The following is a 14,392-nucleotide window of genomic DNA, read 5'->3' as shown; positions in this document are numbered from 1 at the left end:
CGGGCGTTCTGCGCGGGGGCTGCCTCTCCGGCCAGCCCATCTCCAGCGGCCACTTCGGTCACGGATGGCCTGGGAGGAAGCCGAGTTTCCATCTGAGCGTGGCTGTGGATATCAGCACCAGGGGTCGCGAAGATGCATGAGGAAAGAGTAAGTCCTTTTAACTTCATCATCCGCAGGTCCCCAGACGACCGTCTCGTCGGGTGGGGGGTTTCTGGGGAGGTCAGGCTGGTGGCCGCCCCTGGCTGAGTCACCCAGGCTGCTGTGACGGCGCCTCTCTTCCTACCGCTCCCTCTGCCCCCTCTCTGTGGTGCCTCTCTCCTGGCCACTCTGCCCCAGAGCCTTTGTTACAAAGTGCTTTATACGTGATTGAGCCTGTGCATGATGCGTTCAAGCTACTTCACCGAGAAGCTTTCTAGAAATTCCACAGTGGCGCCACAGAAACCCTTCCCTAGGACAGCCAGCTACTCCTATAGTTTCAGAACGGCAAGAGGTTGAAACATAATACAAACTACCCTTGCAAATGTCATAAAATCTGTGTGGTTCCTCCCTGCCCCGAATTTCTTACAGTCCTTTTCTCTTCCCTGTCCCCAAGTAGATTCCTTATGAAGACACAAAGACCATCATTTCAGCTCAAAAGACATTCATTCTTTTTTTTAAAAGAGAGGGCCTCACACTGTCACCCAGGCCAGAGAGCAATGGCACAATCATGGCTCACTGTAGCCTCAACATTTTGGGCTCAAGTGAGCCTCCTGCCTTAGCCTCCCAAGTAGCTGGGATGACAGGTGTGCATCTCCATGCCTGGCTAATTAAATAAAAAAAAATTTTTTTTTTAGAAATGGGGTCTCACTATGTTGCCCAGGCTGGTTTCAAATTCCTGGGCTCAAGTGATCCTTCCACCTCAGCCTCTTAAATTACTGGCATTATAGGCATAAGCCACCACACCCAATCTCATTCTTGACTTTGCAATAAACCTACTCTGAGGACAGAGTGATGACAGATTTCTCTGCAGAGAAAATACAGAAAACTTTCTGCTGCCCTCCACCTCGGGTGATCTTCGTCCCCACATGTAACTGAGTCAGGACGGGTGAGAACTGAGAGCTGGCAGGATCCTTCCAGGACAATGAAGGCGCTATCTAAGGGGGTCGTTTCATGCAGTGCTAAGGGAGGTCAGCTGCTGGACCAACTCCAAAGGCCAGGCAAGCCTACCCTGAGCTTGCTGACTTGGCAGGTTGCTAGTTGCCATGGCAACACAGCAACCTCCAGAGACGGGCAGGACGGGCAGGACGGGGCCAGAAAGGAGGAAGGCCCGGCAGGCAGCTAAGCTATTGCATGGGGGTGCGGTGGGCTCAGGGGTTCCGGAAGCAGCTTCAAGTATATGTAGGACCTTATAACATCTTTTTATGGTGAAGGAAAAATACCATAAATGGTGATGATGAAGAAAGTTGCATGATACTGGAGAAAGGAAAAGGTCACCATAAACACTAGAGAAGAACCAAATGAAGGCAACGGACAGTGAGAAAACAGTATCTTGGTGGAGTTTAAAATCCTGCCAAGGAGGAAAGGTAAAGGAAGCAAGCAAGCAGCAACCTGGATCTTTGGAGCCGAAAAGAAAAGAAATGAAAGCATCTACAAAGGCCCCCTGTGCCTGCAGCCTGGGGCGGTGCGTGACCAGGGAGGGCCAGGGAGTGACCTTGGTGATGACAAAGCCAGACTTGTATCAGAAATGGAACAGCGGCAGCCGCCCTCCGCAGCCAGAAGCACACAACAGTTTTATATGCAGGGCTGATGGTGGCTAGAGACTTCGCTCTGCTTTGAATTTAAAGCATTTCTTCCTATGAAATCAGACCTTTCCTATAACGGGAAAATGGATTTAAGTGGCAGTTTCAAGTAGTAGTCACAAGTGATGCCAGGCACAAAATGCAAACAAGCGTCAGGCTGGTTCTGAGCAGGCAGACTTTACTGCTGGATTAGGCCAGTCGGCAGGTGCTCCTGGCTCTCAGGAAATCTGCTAAGTGCCTGCTGTCACCCACCTCGTCAGAGATGAGACCTTCAGAGGGCCAGTGGGGGCGAGTCGTCGCCTTGCCCTGGGCCCTCACTGTGAAGTGATTAAGAGGATGTGTGGACAGCCTGCCAGGAGTGTGCACACACATTATGACTTGACTCAGAGGAGCCACCACCAAGACAGTCCCTAGCCTTCCTAACGATCTCACAGGGACTAACTGAAAAGCCCTAACTTCTGAGTGACCACAGCCAGCGTTAACTTTCTCTGTAAATTCATCTGAGCAGAAAGTGAGCGGAACTAATGTTATTATTTCCAAAACAGTGAAAACAAGGCCAAGGTTCTGTGTAGCACCTGTTTGCGCTCATTTGGTATTAAATCATTAGCCATATATGAATCGTTCTTTTTTTTTTTTTTCTTTTGAGACGGACTCTCTGTTGCCCAGGCTGGAGTGCAGTGTCACGATCTCAGTTCACTGCATCCTCTGCCACCAGGGTCCAAGTGATCCCCCTGCCTCAGCCTCCAGAGTAGTTGGGATTACAGGCACATGCCACCATGTCTGGCTAATTTTTTTGTATTTGTAGTAAAGATGGTGTTTCACCATGTTGGCCAAGCTAGCTTCTGATCCAAGTGATCTGCCCACATTGGCCTCCCAAAGGAATCATTCTTGTTATGCCAATCAATCATTTAGACCACAATCTGAAGGAGCACTCTATTGGAAGATGCTGCAAACAGTTGTCCGGTAAAACACAAAGTCACATATCCATTGGATTGAGTTTCACTTGAGCCTTGGTTCTTGGAATCGATCCTAGCAATGGTGTTGGCATCTGCTACTCTCTTCCAGTGACTGTCCAGGGAAGCCCAGCTGCCAAAGGAGGAGGCTGGGCATGCTACAGCCTCTGCAGCAACACGGGTGACTCCCACAAACATCACGCTGGGCAAAAGAAGCCGGCCCAGAAGGGCGCTCCGTGTGTGGTTCATTTCTGTCAAGTTCACAACCCAGCAGCCTAATCCAGGGGGTCAGGAAGGCGTGCAGGGGTACTTCTGAGGTTCTGGTCTCTTTCTTGTCCTGGGCGTAAGTAGAGTCACCGTGAGGAAAATCTATCAGTTGAACAACTCATGATTTGCATTCTTTTCTTTATGTATGTTATACTGCAACAACAGCTACCAATACAAAACAGAACCAAACCAAAACCCCCCAGGGAACTTGCCCCCGAGAAGCCCTGGTTCCCCCAGCCCAGAGGACCCTGGGCCCCTGGGAGCCACAGCTGGCCTCCCTGATGGTTCCCCACTAAGAGGCCAGGAGAGAACTGTCTTTTTCTCAACTGTATTTCTTACCACCTACCCCTGCTCACCCCACAAAGGCCTGTCCAAGCACACCCTCTGCCTAATCTCCATTGCCCAGGAAAGAAACCGGAGCAAAGTTCGTATCTTTCCTGACTTCCTAAACCTAATAATTACTTGCCTATCATCAGATAGCAGGAGAAATCATGCTCTCCTTTAGCTGGTGCCAGTTAGATCCCAACTCTATGGTATCCTCGCCCAGGTTACCTACATACAGAATTCAGCAGAGCATCTACTCAATTCTCCCTCTTTGTCCTTTGCAGAGACTTTTTGATACTCCCAGTCTCTTTGCTGCTGACACTGCACTTGAGAGTGATGAGTCGTCGTCGTCGTCTTCTTCTTCTTCTTTCTTACGCAATGGAGTCTCGCTCTGTTGTCCAGGCTGGAGTGCGGTGGTGCAATCTCAGCTCACTGCAATTCCACCTCCTGGGTTCAAGTGATTCTCCTGCCTCAGCCTCCCAAGTAGCTGGGATTACCGGTGCCTGCCACCCACCCAGCTAATTTTTGTATTTTTCATAGAGACAGGGTTTCACTGTGTTGGCCAGGCTGGTCTCGAACTCCTGACCTCAGGTGATCCACCTGCCTTGGCTTCCAAAAGAGCTGGGATTACAGGTGTGAGCCACCGCGCCCAGCTGGGTCTTCTTTAAACACTTTCCCAGTCTTGTGAGGGCAGTGCCACTTTGTGGAAACTGGCCCTTGACTACCCCTATCTTTTGTGGATTCTTTATCTACGACCCTCCCCACTGTGTCACTGACAGACCCCCACTCCTGTCCTCAGCAGGTCCTGTGATATACGCCAAGGTCATGAGTCACCATCTTTGAGTATAGTCCATGACTAAAGTTTAAAAAGCAAATGCCAAGTAGATTTAGTGAATAAAATACAGTTTTGTCTTCCTTAAATGGCACCTAGAAAAAAAAGCAAACAATAAATGTTATCAAAAGAGTTCCCTTTAAAAATTATTGTACACTGTCTACATTTAACAATTCCTTGTGCTTAAAAGTCTTCAGCCTTCTATTTAGGAAAATTCCCGTGAGTTCCAACTGAATTCATTATGTCTGTTCAAATTGCAGCTAAAACGTAGGGTAATTTTTAAAATTTACATTCCTCTTCTAAATTATACCACATCCACATATTCAAATGATCTATTTTAATTATGTATGTTTTTTAAAATAATAAAGATTCTAATTTAGAAAATAATTGTACAACGTATAAATGAGAGTAACCTGAATTTTTATCATTGGTACTCTGGCTCCTCCTAGTGGAAGTTTTTTATAATTGCACCTACTCTTCAGAGATTATTATAGCACCAGAATTTTTTAGATTCTTTCCCAAGAGATTTGAGGTGGCTTAATGGACATACACACTATACCAAAGTAAAATAAATAAGTTGAAATGCAGGTTTCCAGTGTGTTCGCGAAAGGTAATAATGGATTCCATGAGAGGTTCCCTAAAGTTGTTTCATTTTAGATGAAGGCATGACACCAAGTCAGAAGACAATTACTGGAGTCAAGACCATGGTTTCCTCATGCAGCTCAGTCCGAGCTATCTTGACCTGGGAAACAATGCTAAAAGAAAATAACAGAGAGTGTGGCTTTCAAACTATGCTTCACAGGATTTTTGATAAAGTTGAGCAGCAGATATTTGAAGCTGGTATTCAATTTCAGCAGCTCGGAGTGTGGGCAATTTGTGTAGCTGATTAGGAGCAATCCGTATGTTTTAAAAGCATCAAACAGATGGTAGGACTGCTGTCATTTCTGGTGGAAAATTAAGAACCTAATGAAAATGCTAGACTCACGAGATGACCAGCCTGGTCTTAGTATTCAGTTTATTCACAATCACTTGATACTTCCATTGGCTTTTGTCAAATAGGCTGTGGTATTTTGGGATCAGTCATGGGGGGAAAGAGAAGGAAACTGACAAAGCAACAGATATTTAAAAGAGCAGGGACTGTGTAAGCAACCTGCATTTTCCTATCTCACTTATCATCATAACAATTCTATCAACCCGCCTCACAAAGCCAAGAGGGGTTAGGACTTTGCTGGAAGAAAGATTTCTCCCTGTTTTCTTCTAGAGGATTTTTAGCTTTAGGTGTCATGCTGAGGTCTATGATCTTTTTTTTGCAGAGAGTGCAAGGCTTAGATTGAGATGCATTTTTTTTTACATATGAATGTCTAATTGTTCCGGCACTATTCACTGAAAAATCTATCCTTTCTCCATTGAATTGCCTCTTTCCAAACTTGTTGAAAGTCAATTTGCCATACATGTATGAATGTATTTCTTGACTCTATTCTGTTCCAATCATCTGTATGTCTATCCTTTCTTCTCCACTATTTTTCTTCTTTTTTTCTCTTCTTTGCTTTTTTCTTTTTCTTTGTTTTTTTTTTTGAGACAGGGTCTCACTATGTTGCTCAGACTGGTCTTGAACTCCAGGCCATCTTTCTGCCTCAACCACTTGAGTAGCTGGGACTACGTGCATGCACCACCATCCCTGGCTTATCCCTTATGCCTTGATTACTGTCGATTTTTAGTTAAGTCTTGAAATTAGATAGTGTGGATCTTCCAATACTAAGACCAGGCAGGTAATTCTATACTTGATTTTTTGAGGAATCACCATACAATTTCCACAGTGGCTACCTACTTTATATCTCATTTAGCAATACATAAGAGTTCCAAATTCTCTACATCTTCACCAACACTTGTTATTTTTTCACATCTAACAGCCATCCGAATGGGTGTGAAGTGGAATCCTGTGGTTTCATTCTGCATTTTCCTAATGATGAGTGACGTTGAGCATCTTTCCATGCACTGTTGGCTATTTGCCTATTTTCTTCAGAGAAATGTCTATCAAGTCCTTGCACATGTGTTAATTGGGGTTTTTGTTGCTGTTGAGTTCTTTGGATAGTTTTGGTTTTTCTGTTATCATGTTCTTAATTTCATTGAGTTATGCTTCATCTTTATTATTTCTTTTCTACTTCAGCTACATCATACAATTTTTTTTTTTTTTTTTTTTTTTTTTTGAGACAGAGTTTCACTCTTGTCGCTCAGCTGGAGTGCAGTGGCACAATCTCGGCTCACTGAAACCTCCACCTCCTGGGTTCAAGTGATTCTCCTGCCTTAGCCTCCCAAGTAGCTGGAATTACAGGTGCCTGCCACCATGCCCAGCTAATTTTTGTATTTTTAGTAGAGATGGGGTTTCACCATGTTGGCCAGGCTGGTCATTATACAAATTTTGATATACTGAATTTGGGTTTTCGTTCCATTAGAAATACTTTAAAATTTCCCTTTTGTCTTCATTTTTTCCCACATGGGTTATTTCAAAGTACATTGTTTATATTCTACATATTTGGAGATTTTCTAAATATTTTTCTGTTATTATCCCAGTTTAATTCAGCTTTGGCATAATACATGCTTTATATGATTTTTTTAAAAGTTCGTTAAAAATTTATGGCCCAGAAATAATCTATCTTGGTGAATGTTTCATGTGTATTTGAAAAGGATAAATATATTCTGCCTTTTGACAGTGTTCAATTAAGTTGAGTAGAATTAGGCCACATAAGTCAAATAGGTCTTCTATAGCCTCACAGATTTTATATTGACTTGGTCTGCTGACTGAGAAAGGAGCATTGAAATCTCCAACTGTAATTCTGAATCTGTCAACTACTTATAGTTTTATCAATTTTTGCTTCATGTCTTTTGAAGCTTTGTTGTTAGGTGCGTGCACATTTAAGATTACTGTCGTATTAGTGAACTGACTCCTTTATTATTATATAATGCTTCGATTTTTCCTGGAAATATTTCTTGTTCTGAAGTCTACTTTGTCTGATAGCAATAGAACCACTTCAGCTTTCTTTTGATTAGTGTTTTCATGATACTTCTTTTTCCATCCTTTTAACTCATCCTTATATTTAAAGTGGGTTTGTTGTAGACAGCATATAGTTAGGTCTTTAAAAAAAAAAATACAGCCAGATGCGGTGGCTCACACCTGTAATGCCAGCATTTTGGGAGGCTGAGGCAGGTGGATCATGAGGTCAGGAGTTCGAGACCAGCCTGGCCAACATGGTGAATCCCTGTCTCTTACTAAAAAAACAAAAATTAGCTTTGCATGGTGGTGCGTGTCTGTAATCCCAGCTACTGGGGCAGCTGAGCCAGGAGAATGGCTTGAACCCAGGAGGCGGAGGTTGCAGTGAGCTGAGATCGTGCCACCATACTACAGCCTGGGTGACAGAGCAAGACTCCATCTCAAAAAACACCAAAAACAAAACAAAACAAAACCAACAAAACAATATAACAGCTTTCTTCTTTCAATTTGTAAGTTTAAACTGTTTATAGTCAATGTAATTGTTAATACAGTTGGATTAAATTAACCACCTTGGCCAGGTGTGGCAGCTCATGCCTACAATCCCAGCACTTGGGAGGCCGAGGTGGGCAGATCACTTGAGCCCAGTTCAAGCCCAGCCTAGGCAACATGGTGAAACCCCATTTCTACCCCCCCACCCCAAAAAAAGCTGGGCATGGTGGTACATGCTTGTAGCTACTTGAGAGGCTGAGGTGGGAGAATCACCAGAGACCAGGGAGGTCAAAGTTGCAGTGAGCTGTGATCATGCCACTGACTCCAGCCTGAGCAACAGAGCGAGACCCTGTCTAAAAAAAAAAAAAAAAATCACCATCCTGCTAATTATTTTCTATAGATATTTAAAGCCAGTGCTCATCTTATAATGATTTGTGCTTATACTGATTTCTAGCAAATTAAAATGACACTAAGAACATAAGCCATTTGGGCCATCTTCTAGTTGGTGGGAAGTCAAAAGCCTGCTTGAATGCTTATTAGAAATAAATAAGGAACATGCTACTATATGCTTAAGCCAAAACATTAGTAAATCATTTCAGACTGTGAGAAGACAGCAAGGAGTCTAAAGACCTGGGGCTCTCAGCCAGCTCTACCCCATGCTAGCTATAGAGATTTGGGCAAGTTGCCTCATCTTCCTGAGACTCAGTTAAATAGGCAAAATCTTACCGTCTACAAGCAATTAGAGGAACCCTCTCTAAATCTTGGGCACAGTTGGGAGAAAAAAAAAATCTTTCCATTTGGGGAAAGTCCAGAGAAAAAGGAATTTCTGAATCTGTTTGGATGACAAAGGATGACAAATGGAATTTCTCAATTTGTTTGATGACTTGTCACAGTAAGCTTGGGAGTATTTTTGTAGACAGGGAGAATAATCACAATATATGCATAGACCAGTGACTGCTGCAAGGATGCAAATGAGGAACTAGGGACTTCAATTAATGCAGAAGGTTGGAGAAGAGGATTTAATTCAATGGGGCTTGAAGACCAATGGGATGTAGGGAATAGAAAAGAAGAGGACTAAGACCACTCCCAAGTTTCAGATTTGGGAAGCTAGGTAAACAGTGGGTACTTTCACTGAGGTATGAAATACAAGAGGACGAGTTGGAGGGGGCTGGTTTTTAAATAGAAGGTAATATTAGTTTTAATGTCAGTTGATGTAGAGGTGTCTATACAACCAAGGCGGAGATGCCACTAGGCCGTTTGATGGGTGTATTTGGAGTTCAGGAGTAGTCTGCACTACAGTCTTGGAAGTCATCAGTGTACAGGTGGAGGCTGGGCCACTGTACACCGACAGTCGGACCCTGACCTCTCTCTTCTCTGAGCTTCCCCAGGACTTGGTGCGTCTTCTGTGGATTCACAGAGGCTGCCCTGCTGCATGTTCTAGTTATGGATCCACCATCCCTTGCACCTGAAACTCAAGGGTCGTTGTATTGATCTAGGCCTTGCACAAAGCAACCACGTAGCAAATTTCAACTGTTACTACAGTGTCACAATAAAAATAATGGGTTCCTTCTATCACATCCTGACCCACTCTTATCACTCTTATGTAGCTTGTAAGCCGAGTTACAAATTCTTGGCAACACGTCATCTCTACACAAGGACTTTCCCTCTCCCTGGTAGTGTAAGTCACTCATGGTAAAAGCCCTAATTTGAGGAAGCTTATTTGAGAGCTGGTGACACGCGAGGCAAATCTGTTCTGTTGTCATCAACGAGTATTCACCCCTCACATTTCATTTTAAAGACTTTCAGCAATTAGTTAAATTAAACCAGCTGCCCACTAGTGACTCCATTTTGAGGCCCGAGGGGATAGAAAGAGAACCAGCTGGAGATGAGTGCACAGAGAATGAACCTGTTGTTTCCCCACTGCTTGACAAGAAATCCACTGTCATTCATGAAGCCGCTCAACTCAGGATGTTTAGCATCCAGTTCACAGACTAGAAATACAACTTTGTGGCCATAACAAAATCTGCAGATCTTGTGGTCTTGGTGGTTTGTATTTGTTCTTTCTTGGATTATGTTCCTCTCCGTCTGCATAGATGACTGAAAATTCCTTTTATATCTGGCTCTACTTACTTCAGAGTCTCTGTGAGAACCAAGTAAGACACTAACCTAGGACAATGAGCTATAAACGTATAAAATATTACTTGCAACTGTTCTTCAAAAAGACACTTCCTAGCTGGGCACGGTGGCTCATACCTGTAATCCCAGCACTTTGGGAGGCGGAGGCAGGCAGATCGCTTGAGCCTGAGTTTGAGACCAGCCTGGGCAACACAGTGACACCCCCACCTCAACAAAAAATAGAAAAGTTAGCTGGGCATGGTGTCCTGAGTGCACCTGTAGTCCCAGCTACTCAGGAGGCCGAGATGGGAGGCTCACCAGAGCCTGGAAGGTGGAGACCACAGTGAGCCATGATCGCACAAGTACACTCCAACCTGGGTGACAGATTGAGACCTTCCAAAATTAAAAACACACACAAAAAATGACAGTTCCCTTAAAATATCTAGAGGAATGGCCGGGCACAGTAGCTCACGTCTGTAACCCCAGCACTTTGGGAGGCCAAGACAGACAGATCACTTGAGGTCAGGAGTTCAAGACCAGCCTGGCCAACATGGTGAAACCCGTCTCCACTAAAAATACAAAACTTACCAGGTGTGGTGGGAGGCACCTATAATCCCAGCTACTTGAGTGGCTGAAGGTGGCGCATTGCTTGACCCTGGGAGGAAGAGGTTTCAGTCAGCCGAGATTGCGCCACTGCACCAGCCTGGATGAGAGTGAGATTCTGTCTCAAAAAACAAAAAAAATCTACAGGGATCAAACTGCGTTTCAGCTGATCAGACAATGGGCTGCTGGGCTGTCCAAAGGTGAGACAGGCCACTGACAGCATGAGAACCACTGCCCAGATACTGAATAACCAGCCCCTAAGACAATGTGAGGATTAACAGTCTAGAAAATTTAGCCCTAGTCCCACTCTCATAAATTGTATTCACTGGAAGAAAAACCCAAAAGTATACTTACTGGAAAACCTAAGAATAAAAATTTAATCAGTCTGGGCCAGTGGCTTACACCTGTAATCCCAATACTTTGGGAGGCCAAGGCAGGTGGATCACCTGAGGTCAGGAGTTCGAGACCAGCCTGGTCAACATGGTGAAACCCCATCTCTACTAAAAATACAAAATTAGTTGGGTGTGGTGGTGCGTACCTGTAATCCCAGCTACTTGGGAGGCTGAGGCAGAATTGCTTGAACCTGGGAGGTGGAGGTTGCAGCGAGCCGAGATCGCGCCATTGCACTCCAGCCTGGGCAACAAGAGCAAAACTCAAAAAAAAAAAAAAAAAAAAAAATTAAACTCAAGGGCTACCAACCACACTGCCTTCTTGCAAAGTCCAACTTTAACCCACAAACTATCCTACTCAACAAGAATAGCACTTTTGTTACTACTACAGTTGACAGACTGAAAACGCAGATACCAAGATTGACTTGTGACCAGGTTGCTGAATGAGCTACACATGCCCATGCCTAGCACCACCTTTTTTTTTGCTGAACTCATGTTTGAGGATCTGTTTCCTGAGATCACTCCTGGTTCCAGGTCCTCTGTCAGTCAGGAAGACAGACACCAATGCGGGATACCTAAACAGAAGGATTTAATACAGGGGACTACACAGCTGTTCAAATTCTAAACCAATGAAGAAGTGAAGGAAGCAGCCACCATGCCTAGGGCCCTGGGGGCAAAAAGAGGAGGGCCCTGCCACAACTCAGGAGCTCAGAGGAAGGACGCCGGCAAGGCTGGGCCCAAGCTTCTGACAGGGGAATGCAGACTCGGAGGAGCGGGATCCCAGGGGGCAGAGGGACTGCTGAGGGTACAATCCAGCAAGGGCTAGGATGACCCGGCTGGCAAGACACTGACAAGCCCAGATGCCACTGGTACCTCTGACAGGGCGCGGTGAGGTTGGAGCCGGGGGTCCCGCAGGAAGCTGGAGGCTAGAGCTGGTGGTCTGTTGTTGCTCCAGGGAGGCTGATGAGAGTGGGAAAATGCCAAGCAAGCCCTTTCTTCTGTCCTCCCAACTTCTAGCTCCTCCAGCAGCAGATTTTCACAGGAAGAGTAAGAGGGTTTGGCGAATATAGTTGGGAGTCCCAGCCCCAGCATCACAGAGCAGAACACAGAAGGGCAGGCTGGGAGGTGAGGGTCGTAAATCACCGGCAGTCGTGATCAACCGTGGCTGATAAAGGCATATACGCGAACTGAAACTCTTTTCTAGAGGACACGACAATCCACACAGTTTGCTACAGTTCACTGCTGTGCTGCCATCGCCACTGTCCATCTTCCCCAGCTGAAACTCTGCACCCAGAAACAACAATGCGTCATCTCCTCTCCTGCCAGCCTGGGAACCACCATTCTACGTTGTCTCTATGAATCTGGGTGCTCCACACACCTCATGTAAGTGGCATCAGGCAGTATCAGTCCTGTGACTGCTTATTGCACTCGGCCTAATGTCAAGGTTCATCCACGCAGCACATGTGACAGGATTTCCTTCCTTTTTAAAGATGAATATCCCATTGTTTGTACAACACACATTTTGTTTATCCATTATTTTGCTGATGGACATTGGGGCTGTCTCCACCTTTTGGCTCTTGTGGGCAATCCCGCCGTGGGCACTGGTGTACAAGTACCTGTTTGAGTTTCTGCTTTCGATCTTTTGGATATAAACCTAGAAGTCAAATTGCTGGATCATATGGTAGCTCTATGTTCAGCCCTTGGAGAAACCATCAAACTCTTTTCCCCAGTGGAGGACCACGCTTTTCCTGTCTGAACACTCAAGAGGATTAAGCTGTGGAGCTCATGGAGAATATGTCATACGTACGATTTATAACTGGATAAAGAAATATGGCAACTCAACTTCATTCATAAATACAAAATTTTATTTGCACTTCATTAGTGTAGAAAGACCACAATGCTTTTCATACCACAACACTCAAGACACACCAAGTTATTCAAATACATAATTACTTATTTACCTTGACTAAACAAAACAGTGCAGTTTAATAAAAGATATACCAAAGATAGAGTTCACAAATTCATTATCAGACCAAAAAAAAAAAAAAAAAAAAAAAAACCACACACACAGTCTAGGCTTAATCGGAATAAGCTTCACCGTAGAGGGGGAAGTTTCATCATTACAAAGGTACAGAGTGTTTAGGCAAATACATGTATGTTCTCTGATATAGTAAAATGCATCTCTTTAAAATTCCTTTAAACAGGATTTGTTTAGGACAGCAGCGTGTTTTAAAATCTTTTTCTATAGTTTCAAAAACACTTCTTTCTTTATTGAATCTTTGTAGTTCTTAAAAGCATAAAGGTACGTCCCTTAGGAAGCCATGAGAGAGATTCTGTGGCCTTAGGACCAAGTCAAATCCAACCCTCGAACTAGTAATATTCTACTGTTACGTAACATTAATAAATAACCTTCAGTGACGGCCATGACTGGAGCTTTGCTTCGTGGCAGAACACTCCAATACTTCAGATGCTACCACGGGGGGAAATGTCTTGTAAATAAAGAAAAAGCACTTAAGATAGCTTTTTTCCAAAAAGTCTTTAGTTTTACAAATTTTCTTTAAAACAGTAAGCAAAGCACCACGTTCTCTCTTATCAGAGTATCTTCTGTCCTCATAATATAATTAACAAGGACAATTATATTATTTATTTCAAGAAACATTATACCTTTCATTTCTCCCATTCTTCATATTAGAAGTACTAGGTTTCCCAGTGTATGTACACTAGACACTGGGGTAATGAATGAAATATAATAATTTGGAGGGAAATAGGTAACTTATAACCAAAACTTACCCAGGATTGCATATATGCATATTTACAAGTTAGTGTATAGCTCTGACTTGGATTACAAAGTGCGAAAGGAAATTGTCAAAATGATTGTAGTGCAGAATAGAACGTTTTTTTCCCCTTTCCAGGAATCGTTTCCACTTTGTCTCCAAAGTAGGAAATCAACAGCATCGGACGTGTGGTCTTGGTGGAGGCAGTTCTGGAGGTATCTCGGGCTCTGGTTGTAATGAGAGGATACTATTGGACAACTCATTCCTTAAAATATCCAGAGGCATCTAAAGGATAAACAAAAAAGACAAATCCATGTTAACCTTAGAAGGTACATATACAGCTGACCCTTGAACTTTCAACTGCACAGGTCCGCTTATATACGGCAGCAAGACCAACCCCACCCCCCACACTCCTACTCAGTGTGAAGACGACACTGCTTCATGAAGACCTTTATGATGGTCCACTTCCACTAATCAATAGTAAATATATTTTCTCTTCCTTATGATTTTCTTAATAACATTTTCTTGGCTTACTTTAAGAAAGTCAAGTTATACTCAGATTTCTGACTGTTTAGGGGGTCAGCACCTCTAGCCCCCTTGTTTAAGGGTCAACTGTAAATGCTTTCCAAATTATACAATTATATAAAAAAAAAAGTATTGTTATTGAAAGTCCTCTGATCATTAAAGATCAATTAGACATTAAAATATTAAGCCAAAAAAAAGCCATGTTCAAGACACTTCACATCACAACATGAACACGCCCAGCCTACTTAGTACCCCATGGTAGAAGAGACCAGATCAACCTCATAAACATGTATTTTCACAGAACCAAGTAAAATAAAAATACATTAATAAATTTTAAAAATGGTCTGCATTCCA

The 14,392-nt window shown here is 43.7% G+C and overlaps 1 protein-coding gene across 1 annotated transcript in view; it reads right to left on the bottom strand.

The window, feature by feature from the left end:
• Positions 1 to 12,582: 12,582 nt before the first annotated feature.
• The window catches only part of RAB12 (RAB12, member RAS oncogene family), a 28,067-nt gene continuing 26,257 nt past the window's right edge, over positions 12,583 to 14,392 (bottom strand). Inside the window, exon 6 of the mRNA XM_026456010.1 lies at positions 12,583 to 13,798. Coding sequence (XP_026311795.1) covers positions 13,685 to 13,798 — 114 coding nt within the window. The 3' untranslated portion in view covers positions 12,583 to 13,684. The remainder of the gene's footprint in view (positions 13,799 to 14,392) is intronic.

This window comes from Piliocolobus tephrosceles, chromosome 18 (assembly GCF_002776525.5).
Source record: "Piliocolobus tephrosceles isolate RC106 chromosome 18, ASM277652v3, whole genome shotgun sequence".
Classification (NCBI taxonomy): Eukaryota; Metazoa; Chordata; class Mammalia; order Primates; family Cercopithecidae; genus Piliocolobus; species Piliocolobus tephrosceles.
The sequence above is the reverse complement of the archived record's forward strand: the minus strand, read 5'-3'. Positions and strand labels throughout refer to the sequence as shown.